Source organism: Argiope bruennichi, chromosome 6 (assembly GCF_947563725.1).
Source record: "Argiope bruennichi chromosome 6, qqArgBrue1.1, whole genome shotgun sequence".
Classification (NCBI taxonomy): domain Eukaryota; kingdom Metazoa; phylum Arthropoda; class Arachnida; order Araneae; family Araneidae; genus Argiope; species Argiope bruennichi.
In genome coordinates, this window is record NC_079156.1 from 135,750,273 (window position 1) to 135,764,384 (window position 14,112).

General features: G+C 30.0%; 1 protein-coding gene across 1 annotated transcript in view; it reads left to right on the forward strand.

Annotated features, from left to right (window-relative positions):
• Positions 1-14,112, forward strand: part of LOC129971641 (protein HGV2-like) — a 33,944-nt gene that overhangs the window by 4,872 nt on the left and 14,960 nt on the right. The window contains exons 3-6 of the mRNA XM_056085593.1: positions 5,256-5,306; positions 5,473-5,517; positions 6,166-6,368; positions 7,151-7,209. Coding sequence (XP_055941568.1) covers positions 5,256-5,306; positions 5,473-5,517; positions 6,166-6,368; positions 7,151-7,209 — 358 coding nt within the window. The remainder of the gene's footprint in view (positions 1-5,255; positions 5,307-5,472; positions 5,518-6,165; positions 6,369-7,150; positions 7,210-14,112) is intronic.

The window sequence follows — 14,112 nt, forward strand, 5'->3', positions numbered from 1 at the left end:
TCCATAGCAAACTTTTTAAATATAATTTAAAAGAAATTATTCTTTTAATTAAAAGAAACTCTGCTTAGATTGTATATTAATGTATTGACGTTTTTGCCTCTTCAAATACATTGATTTCTCATATTCTTTATAAGTAAAATGTCATCTATTAACATTACCTATCTATTATATTAATTTTTTTATATAAACATTGTGTTTTATTCGTTTTGTGATTGGTAGATAGTGAGTCACCTGACCCATGAAATTTGAGGTTTGTTTTGCCAGTATTGTTTGAAATGTTTAACGAAAATATTTACATCATAATAAGGATTACACTTGATGGTGAAATGGTGTCAAAAAGTTTTAAAATAAATTTTTTTATTTATTATCAATCACCAAATCAACAACGAATGAATTAAAAACCTTATTTGTTAATTCAATTTTTATATATACATTATTTGTGACAACGCTAATAAATAGCTTTCTGGTTTATCTTTTTCAAGTAATGGAAATTTATCATCTCTCAGCTAACAATCGTCTGAATACCTAAGCATTACATATGTTGATCCTCCATTATTTTTCAACCTTTTGCTTATGGTCAGTACAACTGCTTAGGATGTCCTTTCTCCAAGTAAACTTTCCAACAATATTCTAATTGCTGTAAAAAAATCATTCCCCTATTGTGTTGTACATCATAGGGTCAGGTGATTTCTGCTAGCAGAAGTTTAAAAATAGTGTTGGCGGGAGAGTTATCAAAACCCTGTTTTGGCAGCTCCCCCCCCCCATATAAACAGACTTAAGATGTATGAAATGAGTATGCTTAATTTCATTCATAAATTATAGTAAATGGCATCAAATTGCTTCTTTTTTTTTAACACTTTCCATAGTTTTGTGACATTACTTTCCCCTTCATATTAATCTTTAATAGCGAATGTTGACTTTTATCGAAAATTCATGCAGTTTGAAATTTTATGAGGATTTTTCAGAAATAATATGGTCACAACTATAATATTTTGAAACATATTAGTTTATACACAAATTATCAATTATATCGACTTGGATGCATGAATTAATATACAAGTGATAATCAATATATATAATATTTCAATTACTGATTATGTTAAATTCTAAGTGTACTTTTTGAAAAAGCAATACACATTTTAAATAAATCTGATTCTCACCAAAAAATTAAATTTTCAACATGCATACTAAGTATTAAAAACTTAGTGAGAAAGCTACTATTTCATTATATTACAAAATTTGCGAACTACATTAAATAAAAACTATAATCAATTTTCTGTGCAGTTTAGTGCACACATTAATATTGATGTATTCAGTTATGCTTTTTGTCTATGGAATAGAAGAAAAGTATAACCTATGTGATATTCAAGGAAAGAAGTGGCTATTTTTAAATAGAAAATGCAAGCAATTAGTCTTAAAATATTATGCATAAATCGATCTTTGTTTATAAAAAAATTTATTTGTTAGAAATATACAAATAAAATGAAGTTCAATGCAATGTTGAAGTTTTAAAAGAAATAAATTTGAATGGGGTAGAAGTTTCTATTCATATTATATCTATAAATAAAAGATTATAAAATTGGTGAAATTTTGTTTAATTAGCCAGAAACAGCGGAAAATTTCATTTAATATATATATATATTATTGTATACTTAATTTGATAGTGTTCTGTGCAAAATAAGTGAATTACCAATTCAAGAAGAAAATAAAATAAAACTGTGATGCGAAGCCATATCTGGGATCCTGACAAAGACAAAACCATAAAAGAGCAACTTTTTTTCTATGTGGGGGAAAGTGAACCCATTAACACTAAGAGTGACCGAAATTGAAGGGGTCATTTTCAACAAATATGGCTAAAAGAAGGGGAGAGATTTTTGAGTTTTTCTCAATGAGGGCCCATAGTTGGAGGAATTTTTCAGAATTTGGTTCTTATAACCTAAAGGTTAAAATAGTAATGTGATGTCCAGCGATATCAGATGAAGAAAAATTGTGAAGATAGTGAGAATCTGACAATTTGGGGGGGGGGAGCTGCTATTTTGGCAGCAAAATGTGAAAATTGATTCAATATTTAGATATTGAAGATATAAGCATATAATACTCTCATTGTGGGGCTTTGAGTTTTTAATCGGAAGTAGGCCAATCTGAATATGCTTGCTCTCATCATGGGTAGATTAAGTATTGAACAAATGGCCAATGGAGTTCAAAAACTTTGTTAACTGGAACTGACAAACATTGTGGACAGTATCAAACAAAATCGGGGTTGGCAAACGAAAGCGAGCAGAGAGCAAACTCGCCTAATTATTTAATATGAAAATTATGACAATTCCTTAATGTTTTCTGGAGATGACCCTTCATTATATTAGATTAATTAAAAAGAGCAGATTTAAAATAACTATTTCTTATTATTGACAATAGATAGAGGCACACACAATACATCACTGAATGGAAGAAAAAAATTTCATGCAGTTGAATATTCTCAATAAAAGTGACACTATTTGCTTAGAAGAAAACTGCAATACTTCTGAGAAAATTTTATTTTATACTGTATTATTCAAAAAGTAAACCCATTTTTGCAGTGCAGTGTGTGCTTTCTTATAGGCCCAAAGAAAGATTCCTTTAAAATGAACAGGTTTACAGTTAACAAATTTGGAGATGTTTGGAATGCATATGTTGTCTTCTACATATAATAAAGATGTTAGACTTAGCCAAATTTATCTAGAAAATCTTCAAGAAGAGGAAGTAGAGAGCTTGGAATTCAGCAATCAATGGTATTTCATGTGTTTAAAAAAATATCCCTGTTTGGAAGTCGCATAATATGCTGTTACTTCAGGCATTGCATACTGGTGATCAAAAAATTACCAGATCTTGTTACATGCGATTTTTATTTGTACGGCTACTAAAAGACAACACATGTATATCATCTTCTACACTTCAAAATTTGTAAGATATAATTATTATTGCAATGAATTAAATAATCAGGAGTCATTTATTTCATGGTTGGCAAAAAATGGGCTCCTTAATCAACATTTCTTTAGCAAATGGAGTTCATGTTGAATGCATAAAATAAAACTTTGAGTTTTTCTCTATTTAATCATGCATTGTATGAGTCTCTATATATTGTTAGAAATGAATATTTATATATGTTCCTTCTTTTGAATAACCTAGCATTTAAAGCAATATGGTGCCATCTAAACATTTTTTTAAAAATATTAATGTAAACAATTTTTTTATTGTAATTAATTTGCTTTTTATGCAAGCTAGTATTAATATAACAGTTTCTTACAAGAAATTTGGGTATTGTTTCAAAATTTACATGCTAATTTCTAAAAAAAACAATATTTTTAAATAGGCATTTTTTTTAATTTTTTTAATTTTTTTTTTTTTTTTATTTTTTTTTTTTTTCAACCGCCTCATAATGTATCACATAAAACTGGGTATGAGTTTTCTTCTAATAGTGACATTTAATTTTTATTCATAAACTTCATAATTTAAATTTGCAAAAAAAAAAAAAAAAAAAAAAAAAAAACTAATTTTCATTTCAAAACTTTTGAAAAAATTGCTACACATCATAAATCAAATTCAATACAATAAAAGTTTCCCAAAACTTATATTTTAAAACTTTGCATAGTTAACAAATTTACACCCCTATATCAATTTTATTTCCATGCAATTTTCTTATTCATTTTTAATAAATTCTTTAAATTTGATTTGATGTACAATCTATAAAAATAATTTTAATGTTACTATGAAATTCAAATTTGTATGTCAAAACATTTCTTAAACATCTGCAGGTTTTTGCCAATATTAAAATTAAGATAAAAATTTCTTTAGTTGTACCTTAATTCCAATGTAGGTGTACTTCTGTATTTGGTAGTACATATTTTTTTATTTGTTCACACAGTAAATGCAATCAATATTGTATTTATGCTCAGGATTTTTAGTTGTATCAAATAAATTTTTTTTTTACAAATTATGCATTCTGTTTTAATTTTTTTACAGTTGAAAAAGTCAATAATTTGAACATACAAACTGTTCGTCAAAGGTAGCTAGTTTTTGAAAAAGCTTTACAGTTTTGAAAATAGTATATGAACAAGAATATAATATGAAGAAATATCAGTTTTCCAATAGCAGGAAATAAAATCTATGGAATAATCTATAAATTTTACAAAACATTAATTTACTTTAAGCTGTCTGCCATAAAAAAAAGCAAGAATTAAGGAAAATAAAATGCATAATGTACATATAAGAAACCATTGATCAATATTTTATAAAAAAAATTACAATATCTTCCTCGGAGACAATTTGATATGCAGCTCTCATACTGACATTAACTCGCAATATGCCCCAAAGTATTTACATTTAATTTCTGTTATTTTTAAAAACTTATATTGTATGTGGGAAATGAGGGGAAAAAATTAGGGAACATTTTAATTGTAAAATATATCAAAATTGAGGAATCTTATCCTTGAAAGTGTTTGAATAAATGATATCAATAATATTTGTCTTTAAATTCTATCTTTATCTAGCAAACGATTTAAAAAGTGGATGAGACAACATTTGATCTCCTGTCATGCATTGAAAATTCTTAAATAACTTAATAAATAAATACAAATCAGATCTGGAATTTTAGATATATTTAAAATGAGTCAGTTATCATATGTGTCATCAGGTGTGTGTGTGTAATATCTCTTAATCTAATTTAAATACTAATTAATTTCCAAATTTTTATCTTAATTTAACCCATATTAACTTCATTCTAAAATGTTCTCTTATTTCCTGATCCAAATCTACTTTTTATTTAATTACTTTCAACATGCGCTCTATAAAAATACTTATTTCTGCATTTTCTCATGTTCCTTGTAAAGGGATAAAAATCTTTAATGCTTAGCACATTTTTTTTTTACAAGTACCTAAATTTTTCTATCCTAAATCAACATGTATCAAAGAAATCTCTGCTGTTGTGTTACAATGTAGACTAATGTATTTCTTACCACTTGTTCTTGTAAGTAAATTATGTCTTCCAGGATGAAATAAATCAAAGTTAAAAATTCAAAATTGTCCTCGTCTTGACCACACATCTGCTAAAATATGTTTACACACACACACACATATATAATTTTATTGCTTACCATAGTAATTTAAAAGATTTTTCTACACAGTTGAGAAAATTGAACACTTAATAAGCTGAAATATTGATTTTTTTTCATTTATTTGCTGTATGGATTTTTAAATGATTATTTTTTATACTTCTGTAGAAGTCAATGATGATGAAGATGAGGATGAAGATGAACCTGAAAAATCTTCTGGTATGAAACATATTTTCATCTTTAATTACAATTATTTATATCTATAATAAAAAATATGGTTATTATTTTTACTGTTTCATTTATATATAATTATGGTTATTGTTTTAATTTATTCTTTCAAATGTTGAAAATTCTTTTAAAACAAAGACATTTCTTATTTTTATAGAGGAGGAAGGTAAAGAAAATGAAGGAAGTGAAAAAAATGACTCAGGTTTGCTTCATATTTGAATATGTTTATTTTTAAGCTGTCTTTGTTTAAATTTTATCAGCACAGTAAAACATTCTTTTTTTTTTTTTTTTTCACCCTCCCCAATTGAGAGCAGCACCTCATAGTAATCTTCAAATTATTGTAATTCTTGCTATTACTTAAAAAAAGTGTATAAACTCATGTAAAGTGATTTCTACATGTAAAAAAACTCTATAATTTATTAATATGTGTGAATAAATTCAAAGTTATTAGAGATAAATAAGTATTCTTTGTCTTATAAAGTAGGAATTTTATTCAATAAGATTAAAATCTCCAACGTTCTTTTTTTTTTTTGTATGTAAAAACATAAGTTTTATTTCTCTTATATAGAAATAATTCACATTAAAAAAAAACCCTAAATTTTTAATTTGGATAAACTTTATTCTTTTTCAAAATTATGATTTTTAATTCATTCTAAAGAGGAAGAGCTCTATATTACTTAAAGAAAATTGACAGATATTTTGATTATATATATATTGTTTTTGTTTAGGGGGATTTCTTTTACAATTTTGATATTCGGCAATATAATTAGAAGGGGTCAATAGTTCAAATTTTTACATAAAAATAAGCTTTATCTTATAAAATGTTTCATTTTGTGAATTTATTTTTCAGACACAGAAAATGGCGAGGAAAATCAAGAAGATACTGAAGCAACAGTTACAACTAAAGAAGATGAGAAGGAGCCTTCTGAATCTACAGATTCTCCTCAGCATATTCCAGAGGAGACTTCCAAAGAACCTATCGAGAAGGAAGGTGAACAGTCAGCTGTTGCTGAAAATGAAGCAAATGCTAACGAGGAACAACAGGAAACTGAGGTGAAACATTATATCTTAACTGAGATTCATTTATTTTCTGAATGCATTGCTCTGAAAGCAGGCGAAATTTCTCAAATACATCACTCAAATTTTGAAACTCAATTTATTCTTCTCAAATATATTATTCAGAGATTAAATGCATTTGATGTTTAGACAAAAATTTTAACATAGAACGTTCATAGATTATATAATGAGTATTTTGTTAAATTTTATTTATTTTCATTGAACAAAATTACATCTTCAATGCTTTTTTTTTTTATCAAAGAATTCCATTTGAGAAATTATTGATTGCCTTAAGGTTATTGATGAAATGGCTTGGTATTTTACCGAAATTATTTGCATTTCATGAGAATAGTTTTTCATTTCTTGCACTTATTAATCTGCATTCAGATTTTAAAATGAATTTGAATTAAGAATCTACAACAAAATATGTTTTTGGATTATATCAAAATTATCATTATTCCATTTATTAAAATATCAACTTTCAGAAATTTCTCCACCTATTCTGAAAAAAAGAAACTATATCAATACTGAGGAACTTTATTAAAATAATATTGAAACTTAACCATCCTTCAACAAATATGAAAATTTTTTCTTTCCTTTACATAATTATCTTTAAAAATTATGTTCTTTAACAGAAAGTATTTATGCATATTACATAGTTGTTCTGAAATATTAAACATTTTATTATTATTTAGTAGTTTTAAACATTTTTGAAATGAAGTGGTTTTCTGCATTTTATTCATTAAAAAATTCTTTAACATAAATTGTGTGAGTTTCAGGAAGATGACTTAGAATTGGCATGGAACAGTTTGGAAACAGCTAAGTCAATATATCTAAGGTATGTGCATGCTTATTTTATTGCTTTTACTGTATATCTTTGTTTGAAATGTTTTCCTTCAAGAATGTTCAAAGTTAAATATTTGAAATGTAATATATCTCTTAATAAACATGTAAATTTCGATTTTAAAATTAAGACATTAATCTTTGAAATGCCAATATGATCCTTATGTAATGTCCTAGTACATAAGGATCATACTAACAATTTTTTAAAAAGTATTTAAAATGAATATTATAGGTATTAGTCAAGTAATAATTTAAAAGAAATTTTAATCAACCAATTCTATAAAAATTACATTCTTTAAGTAAACATGGGTTTCTCACATGCAAGCAAGGAAACCGCACACAGACTGAAGAAAAACTCTGGAAATACTCTGTTTCCGGTGTCAGGGGTTGCCAGAATGTCCGCTTAAGGTAGAGTTCTGTCATCCTATCTGGTGATGCATTACAGTTCTGGTGCTACAGACTCCTTCTCTGGCTTCGCTATCATCCCGACAATTAGCCAGCAAGAGAAGTTTATAAAGTTCAGTTCTTTTGGGGGCAACCTCTTCTACGCAGAGGATGTACAGGTTGACTGTTGGCGAGAGATTCAAGGCATGGGCGCAAAGCTGATGAATGGTATGTTCCAGGTGGGACATTTGGGTTGTTGGGGTTTGCAACTTCGTAACTAGTCAAGGAATGTTGCGTCGTTACGATGTAAGGTCCATCACGCCGTGGTGTAAACTTTCCAGATTTTTGATTTGCTTTGTTGCTCTTCTGATGAGTAGTTACCCATACTCGGTCTCCAGGTGCATAAGACACAACATTTCTGCGCTTCTTATCTGCATATTCTTTGCATTGATCTTGCTTCTTCTCCACACGATCTTTTATCTCCTGGTGTAGGTCGGCAAATTTTCACAAGTATGGCATTATCTCAGCAAAGAAATTATCGTTATGTATAACAGAGCGCAGATCATGCTTGACGTCATCTGCTGTGTGCATTTCTCTTCCAAATTAAAGAAACGCAGCAGAATACCGTGTTTAGCTGCATTTTGCAGAGTTCATGGAAAATTGGATCACTGGTAGTTTTTTTGCCCAAGCGGTATGAGGACCATTCACAACTAGGATTGCAATTCTGGGTTTTAAGTCACGGTTCTTTCTCTCGACCAGGTTTGCTTGTGGACAGTATACTGGAGTCAGACATTGATCAATGTCCAGTAAATTACAGATTTGTTGCATGACAGCACTTGCGAACTGGGTTCCATTATCAGAGATGAGACACCTTGGTAGCCCATATCTCAAGATAACCTCTTCTAGCAATGTTATTGCACACTCTTGGCTGTAGCATCCCTCAAGGCAAAGAGTTCTAGGGTCATTTTCAAAATTTGTTACAATTTCAGAAATTTTTTTTTCAATTACCTTTTGAAATGAAAACAGGTGCTTTTGAATATGTTTAAGGTACTTGGAAAAGTAATTGGTCATGCACTTTAGTTTATTTTTCAATTAGTAAATACTATTAAACTATCAAAATGCTAGAAAATTGTCATGTCCGTTACCATACAAAATTAAGAGAAATCTTCATTATAAATTTTATTAAAGTTTCTAAAACTAACTTAATTTGAAATTACTTAAATTGCTTGAGTACAAAACATCATATTTATCATTAATATTCAATTTAAATTTAAGAAAGGAACTTTAATGTCTACAAATTTGCCTTAAATAGAAATTTATACAAGAACTTTCTCTAGTAATCTAAGTATGCATTCATTAAAATTTTTGAATTTCACTAAAATTATCAGCCCTATTCTTAAGCTTAAATAAAATTATAAATGCAAGGGGAAAAAATTATATTTATATAATAATATTGAGCAAAAACTGTCCGGTAACGGATTTGACGTTAATGCAATATCAAACAACATATCTATTATAGGAAGAATTTACTCTTATATTTAAGTTTACTTACACATAAGTATCTATAGATTGTTGTTATTTTTCAGGAAAAACATAAATGAAATAATAAATTTAATATTGGGTTTTTAAAATGAATAATACAGTAGATTAGAACATAAACAAATGCAAGTCAAGTAATTCCACTACATAGATCATCAAGATTAAAACAAGCGTTACTGAGATTTTGATGTATAAAATAATGGCTTTTATTTATCACAGGAAATGGGTTTTGAATGCCAATATTACATTTCACTTTTCAAATGTATTGATGGCAGCAGGAAACTCATAAAAAATTCGGTTTCCTTTCATTATTAACCTTGGTTGGGGTAGAATGGCTAAAACTTGTTTGAAGTTGACACATGAAACATCTTTTTCGTCAACTTGAAAGATTTTTCTTTTCGAATCTTTAGCCTTCAAGCACATTATTTGAATCTCTCCGTCCTCGTTCATTTTGTTTTGAATAATGGCAGGATAGGTGTATTTGATCTTCCTTCTGGTTTCCTCCAGTAAATTCAACAAGAACATACACTCCTTCATACATTTTATTAGCTGATACCTCCACCGAGAATATCTCTTCACTTTCTCCTGTGTCAGGTTCATCAATGGAATCAGAACCACTATCTGAGGAATAAATTTTTTCCAAAGGATAATTCTTTTTGGGGGCTTGGGTTACAGCAGAGAAAGAGAATTTCTCTTTAGGAAAACAATTACAGAGGCTATTTTGCTCGCAGTAGCAGCTTACATTTCTATAAAAAAAAAAAAACTCCTGTGCTGTTAATGATGATTTGGTGTACATTTAATGTACCTTTAAGAGGAGGAATTATTGATGGTAGAAGTTCTTGAATCTGTTTGATATCACTGTCGTTGATAAAGAAGACTTTAATTGTTGTTTTGTCTTGAATTTTTTTAAATAGTTCACTAGCATCAAATAAGTCTTTGCCAAATGACACTAAATCATCTGCTGTACGTTTCATTACAGCACCAACTCCATCTGCCGGCCCTTTTCCATGGCCAGCTTCAAAATAGGACCAGGTTTTCAAACCCATAATCGTAAAGCAAATGTGTAAACAAATAAAAAATTTTCTTCTGACGATACTGTGTACAAGGTCCATCAGAAAAAAATGAACTTAAACATTAGGTGCTGTACTCTTTATGAATTTTAATATTGGTCTTAGATGGGCCCATATGGTTGCTGGGTCGTGGTCGTAACTTGGCAAGATTGTACAAAAAGATATGGGCTTTTCGTTAGCTATATATATATAACACCTGTATGTAAAGTAGCTTGAGCCCTAGAGGCACCAAAATGGAAAGCTTGAACTTCTACATTAAATCTACAGGCATAATTCTCCGAAAAGTCAATATGTAAAAGAGCTTCATTGGGTTTTAAATTGTTTTTACACATATGATAAGCTTTGAATTGTTGACTGATATTGAAAACATGCTTTTTTAAAACTAATAAGGTCCTCCTTAAACTTTTCAATTAGCGATGCAATAGAACCATCTACTTTCTCTTTAAATATTTTTTGAACAGATACTTCTTTCTTCAGATCTTCAATAATTTTTTCTCTTATCTCTTTTCTCAGGAATACCAAAAAGTGAAGTCATTTTTATTAGGAACGTTTATTTCTATTTTCACTGCACACTTTATGCACTCATTATACATGCATTGTATTGAATTTAAATCACAAATTGTTGATGAATAAAGTAACTTAAGATCATTTGTTTGAAAAGCTTTCAAGTGATTTAACTTTTGTAGTTTTAATTTAAAGTTTGAATGAACAATGCATGCACAAGTGTTCCTATTTTCTACATTAGGTGAGAGAATATGAAAAGGTCGAAATCTGGTAAATGTCATATATGATACTAAAAATTTAGAATTCTCTGTACAAATTTGCTTATATAAATTTTTCATAGTATCAGACAAATAATGTATTTGGCGCTTATCTTTTTTCTTTGTGATAGTTTCTTTTTTACCAGCTGTTGTACGGCTAATATCGTCTCGAGAAAAAAATTTTGAAATTATTTTTTGTTTTAAAGCCAAGCTTTTATTATTGCTTCTGGGTCTCAAATATTGTTTAGTTACTTCAACATAATTGCAGCCTTGACGCAGGTGTTAGTGCCATTCTGGAAGCATAATAACTTAATTTAACAACTGCCTTCAAATTTTGTCAAGTCTGTTACTTTCAGTCAAATCCGTTACCAATCACATGGTAACAGACTTGACGGTAACGGATTTGACAATCACATCAAAACTTGAAAAAAAGAGATATTCTCTATAATTTTTTTACTTAAATAACAATACAACTACTTTCTTAAACTATCTAATAAGCAATATTTAAAAACAAAGTTATAAAAATTTTTTGTTTTATATTTAAAATGATGGTAACAGACTTGACAATGAATAAAAATACTCACCCTGATATTATCTGATTCTTGTCACAACTGTTGTAATCTTCAACTGAAGGAAACAAAATGGCTAAAAAATTAACTTGAATAGTTTTGCTATGTTTCTAGATTATTGCTGCCATCTTTTGGCAAATTTTTAAACAAATAAATAAGAAATAATTATTTGGTAACGGACTTGACAGAGACTTAGGGACAAAATATATCTGTTAATCTGCTAAAGAAAATAAATAAATTTATTAATTTTATATAATAAAATGTTACATCAATTGCCTAGATTGTAATAAAAAGATTTTTTTTTTTTTTCATTTTAATTATCAACCAAAGTTAACAAAATAAAGAGTTGAATATAACATAACTTGAAAGGGACAGGTATTTTTGCCTGCATTCCCTTTTAAAAAATTGTTATATTTCAACAATTTTTATAATTTTTCTGATTTTTAATGCTGAAAATGTATAGTAGTGTTATTTTTTTCTTGTAGTGCAATACTCAGATTTAACTTTTTGTTATATTTTGTCTTTCAATTTCTTCTTTTTTCGTGTGGGACAGCAAATTGTAATATTTTTTGAAAATGACCCTCTACCCATTTTGTGGCCATGATGATGAATATTCACTTCATCCCATCTGGTGTTTCTGGGAGAGGGCCAAAAAGATCTATTGCTAAAGCTTCGAATAAGCTGGGGTCTTTAATAGTCCAGCGGATTTCTGATTTTCAGCTTTATACCTACTACATTCGAGCAGTCTGAGCTAAAGGATCTCATTCCCGACCAGTAATATATTTTTGAAATCTGTTGATATGTCCCCTCTAAACCATGGTGACCAGCAGTCAGTGCATCATGATGTGCTTTCAAAATGTCGTTCCATTCTCGTTTGGGGACTGCCAGCTGAGCTTCCTCAGAGTCAGATTCAGGTACGTATCTGTACAGCACTCCTTGGGACATAAGATATCCTCGACTCGTCCAATTGAGGAAGTTCTCATCTTTTGAGCTTTGCTCGAAGGTTTCTATAATTTTCTTCAAATCTAGATCTTTAAGTTGTTCCTCTCGTATGTCACTCGACGACCTGGTGGGGAGGTCCAGCATAACAGCACAGCACTCACAAGTTATCTCACCATGGTTACACGCAGGTCGAGTTAACACATCTGCCACCACATTTGCTTTTCCAGGGACGTATTCAAACTTCAAGTTAAATTACTGTATTTGTAGAGCTCATCGAGCAAGATGTCCTATTGCTGTTTACAGACTGAGGAACCATTTCAGTGGTTGATGGTCGAAAACAACTTGGATTTCAGCACCCTCGATGTATCCTCGTAATTTCTCCAGTGCCCAGACCACAGCTAGAGCTTCTCGTTCTGTGGTTGAGTAATTTCTTTCAGCCGGTATAAGAAGAGGACTGGCTTACTCAATTGGGTGTTCTTCAGAACCTTGGTTTTGACACAAAACTGCTCCTAAGGCATAGGCTGACACATCAGTTCTGAGGATGAACGGTTTGTTCTCGTCTAATTGTTTTAGAACTGGTAGTGAAATCGGACTTTTATTCAAGGCATCAAAACTATTTTACTCTTCCGAACTCCAGGTCCAGGTAACTCGTTTTCTGGTTTGAGTATTTAAAGGTTTTGCGACACCAGCAAAGTTGGGAATAAAACGTCGGTACCAACTGCAGGTTTGAAGAAAAGACTGAAGCTGCTTCACATTCTTTGGTGGAGGAATGTCCAATAATGGCTGGCACTTTGACAGGATCAACTTCAATGCCAGATCTCGTGATGAGATGTGCAAGGTATTTAACCTTCTGACACATGAAGTGACACTTCTCTCAATTTACTTGTAGCTTAAACTGCTGAAGCCTTTTGAATACTAGATGCAAATCTTCAAGATGCTGTTGAAAGGTGGGGGACATTATGATAATATCATCAAGATAAGCCAACATATTTACCTTTAGTTCATTTCGGAAAAAGTCGATTAGTCTCTGAAAGGTTGCTGGAGCTCTTTTCAAGCCGAAAGGCAAATGAGTGAATCTATAAACTCCAAATGGTCAGACGAAGTAGTTTTGTCCATGTCAGGGTATACATCTTAACTTGATGATATCTTGCCTTCAAATCAATGGTGGACATGTACTTAATCTCTGAAGATTTATGCAACAGATCATCTACTCTTAGCAATGGATCTGGATCAGATTTTGTCAATGCATTTAATTTTCTATAGTCCATGCATAATCTGAATTCTCCATTTGGCTTAGGAATTAACACTACTGGGGAAGCATATGGGGTGTCACATTCTTCTATAATTCCAGAGTCGAGATATTAGAGTTCTTTTTTAAGTATCTCTTGTCGAGCAGGTGACATGCGATAATGTGTTGTTGCAACTGGAGGTGCATTCCCTGTATTGATTCAGTGTTCAATATACGCCTTTGGTTCTCCCCCTGGATTAAAGGTATCCTGGTATTCCATCAACAATTGGTTCAAACGGGACATTTGGGGCTTGGTCAAGCCTTCTTCTACCTCTTCTCTAAGACTACAATTCTGTAGTTGATCAACTTCACTAATCTGAGTTGTAGACAAATTGTTAGGCAATG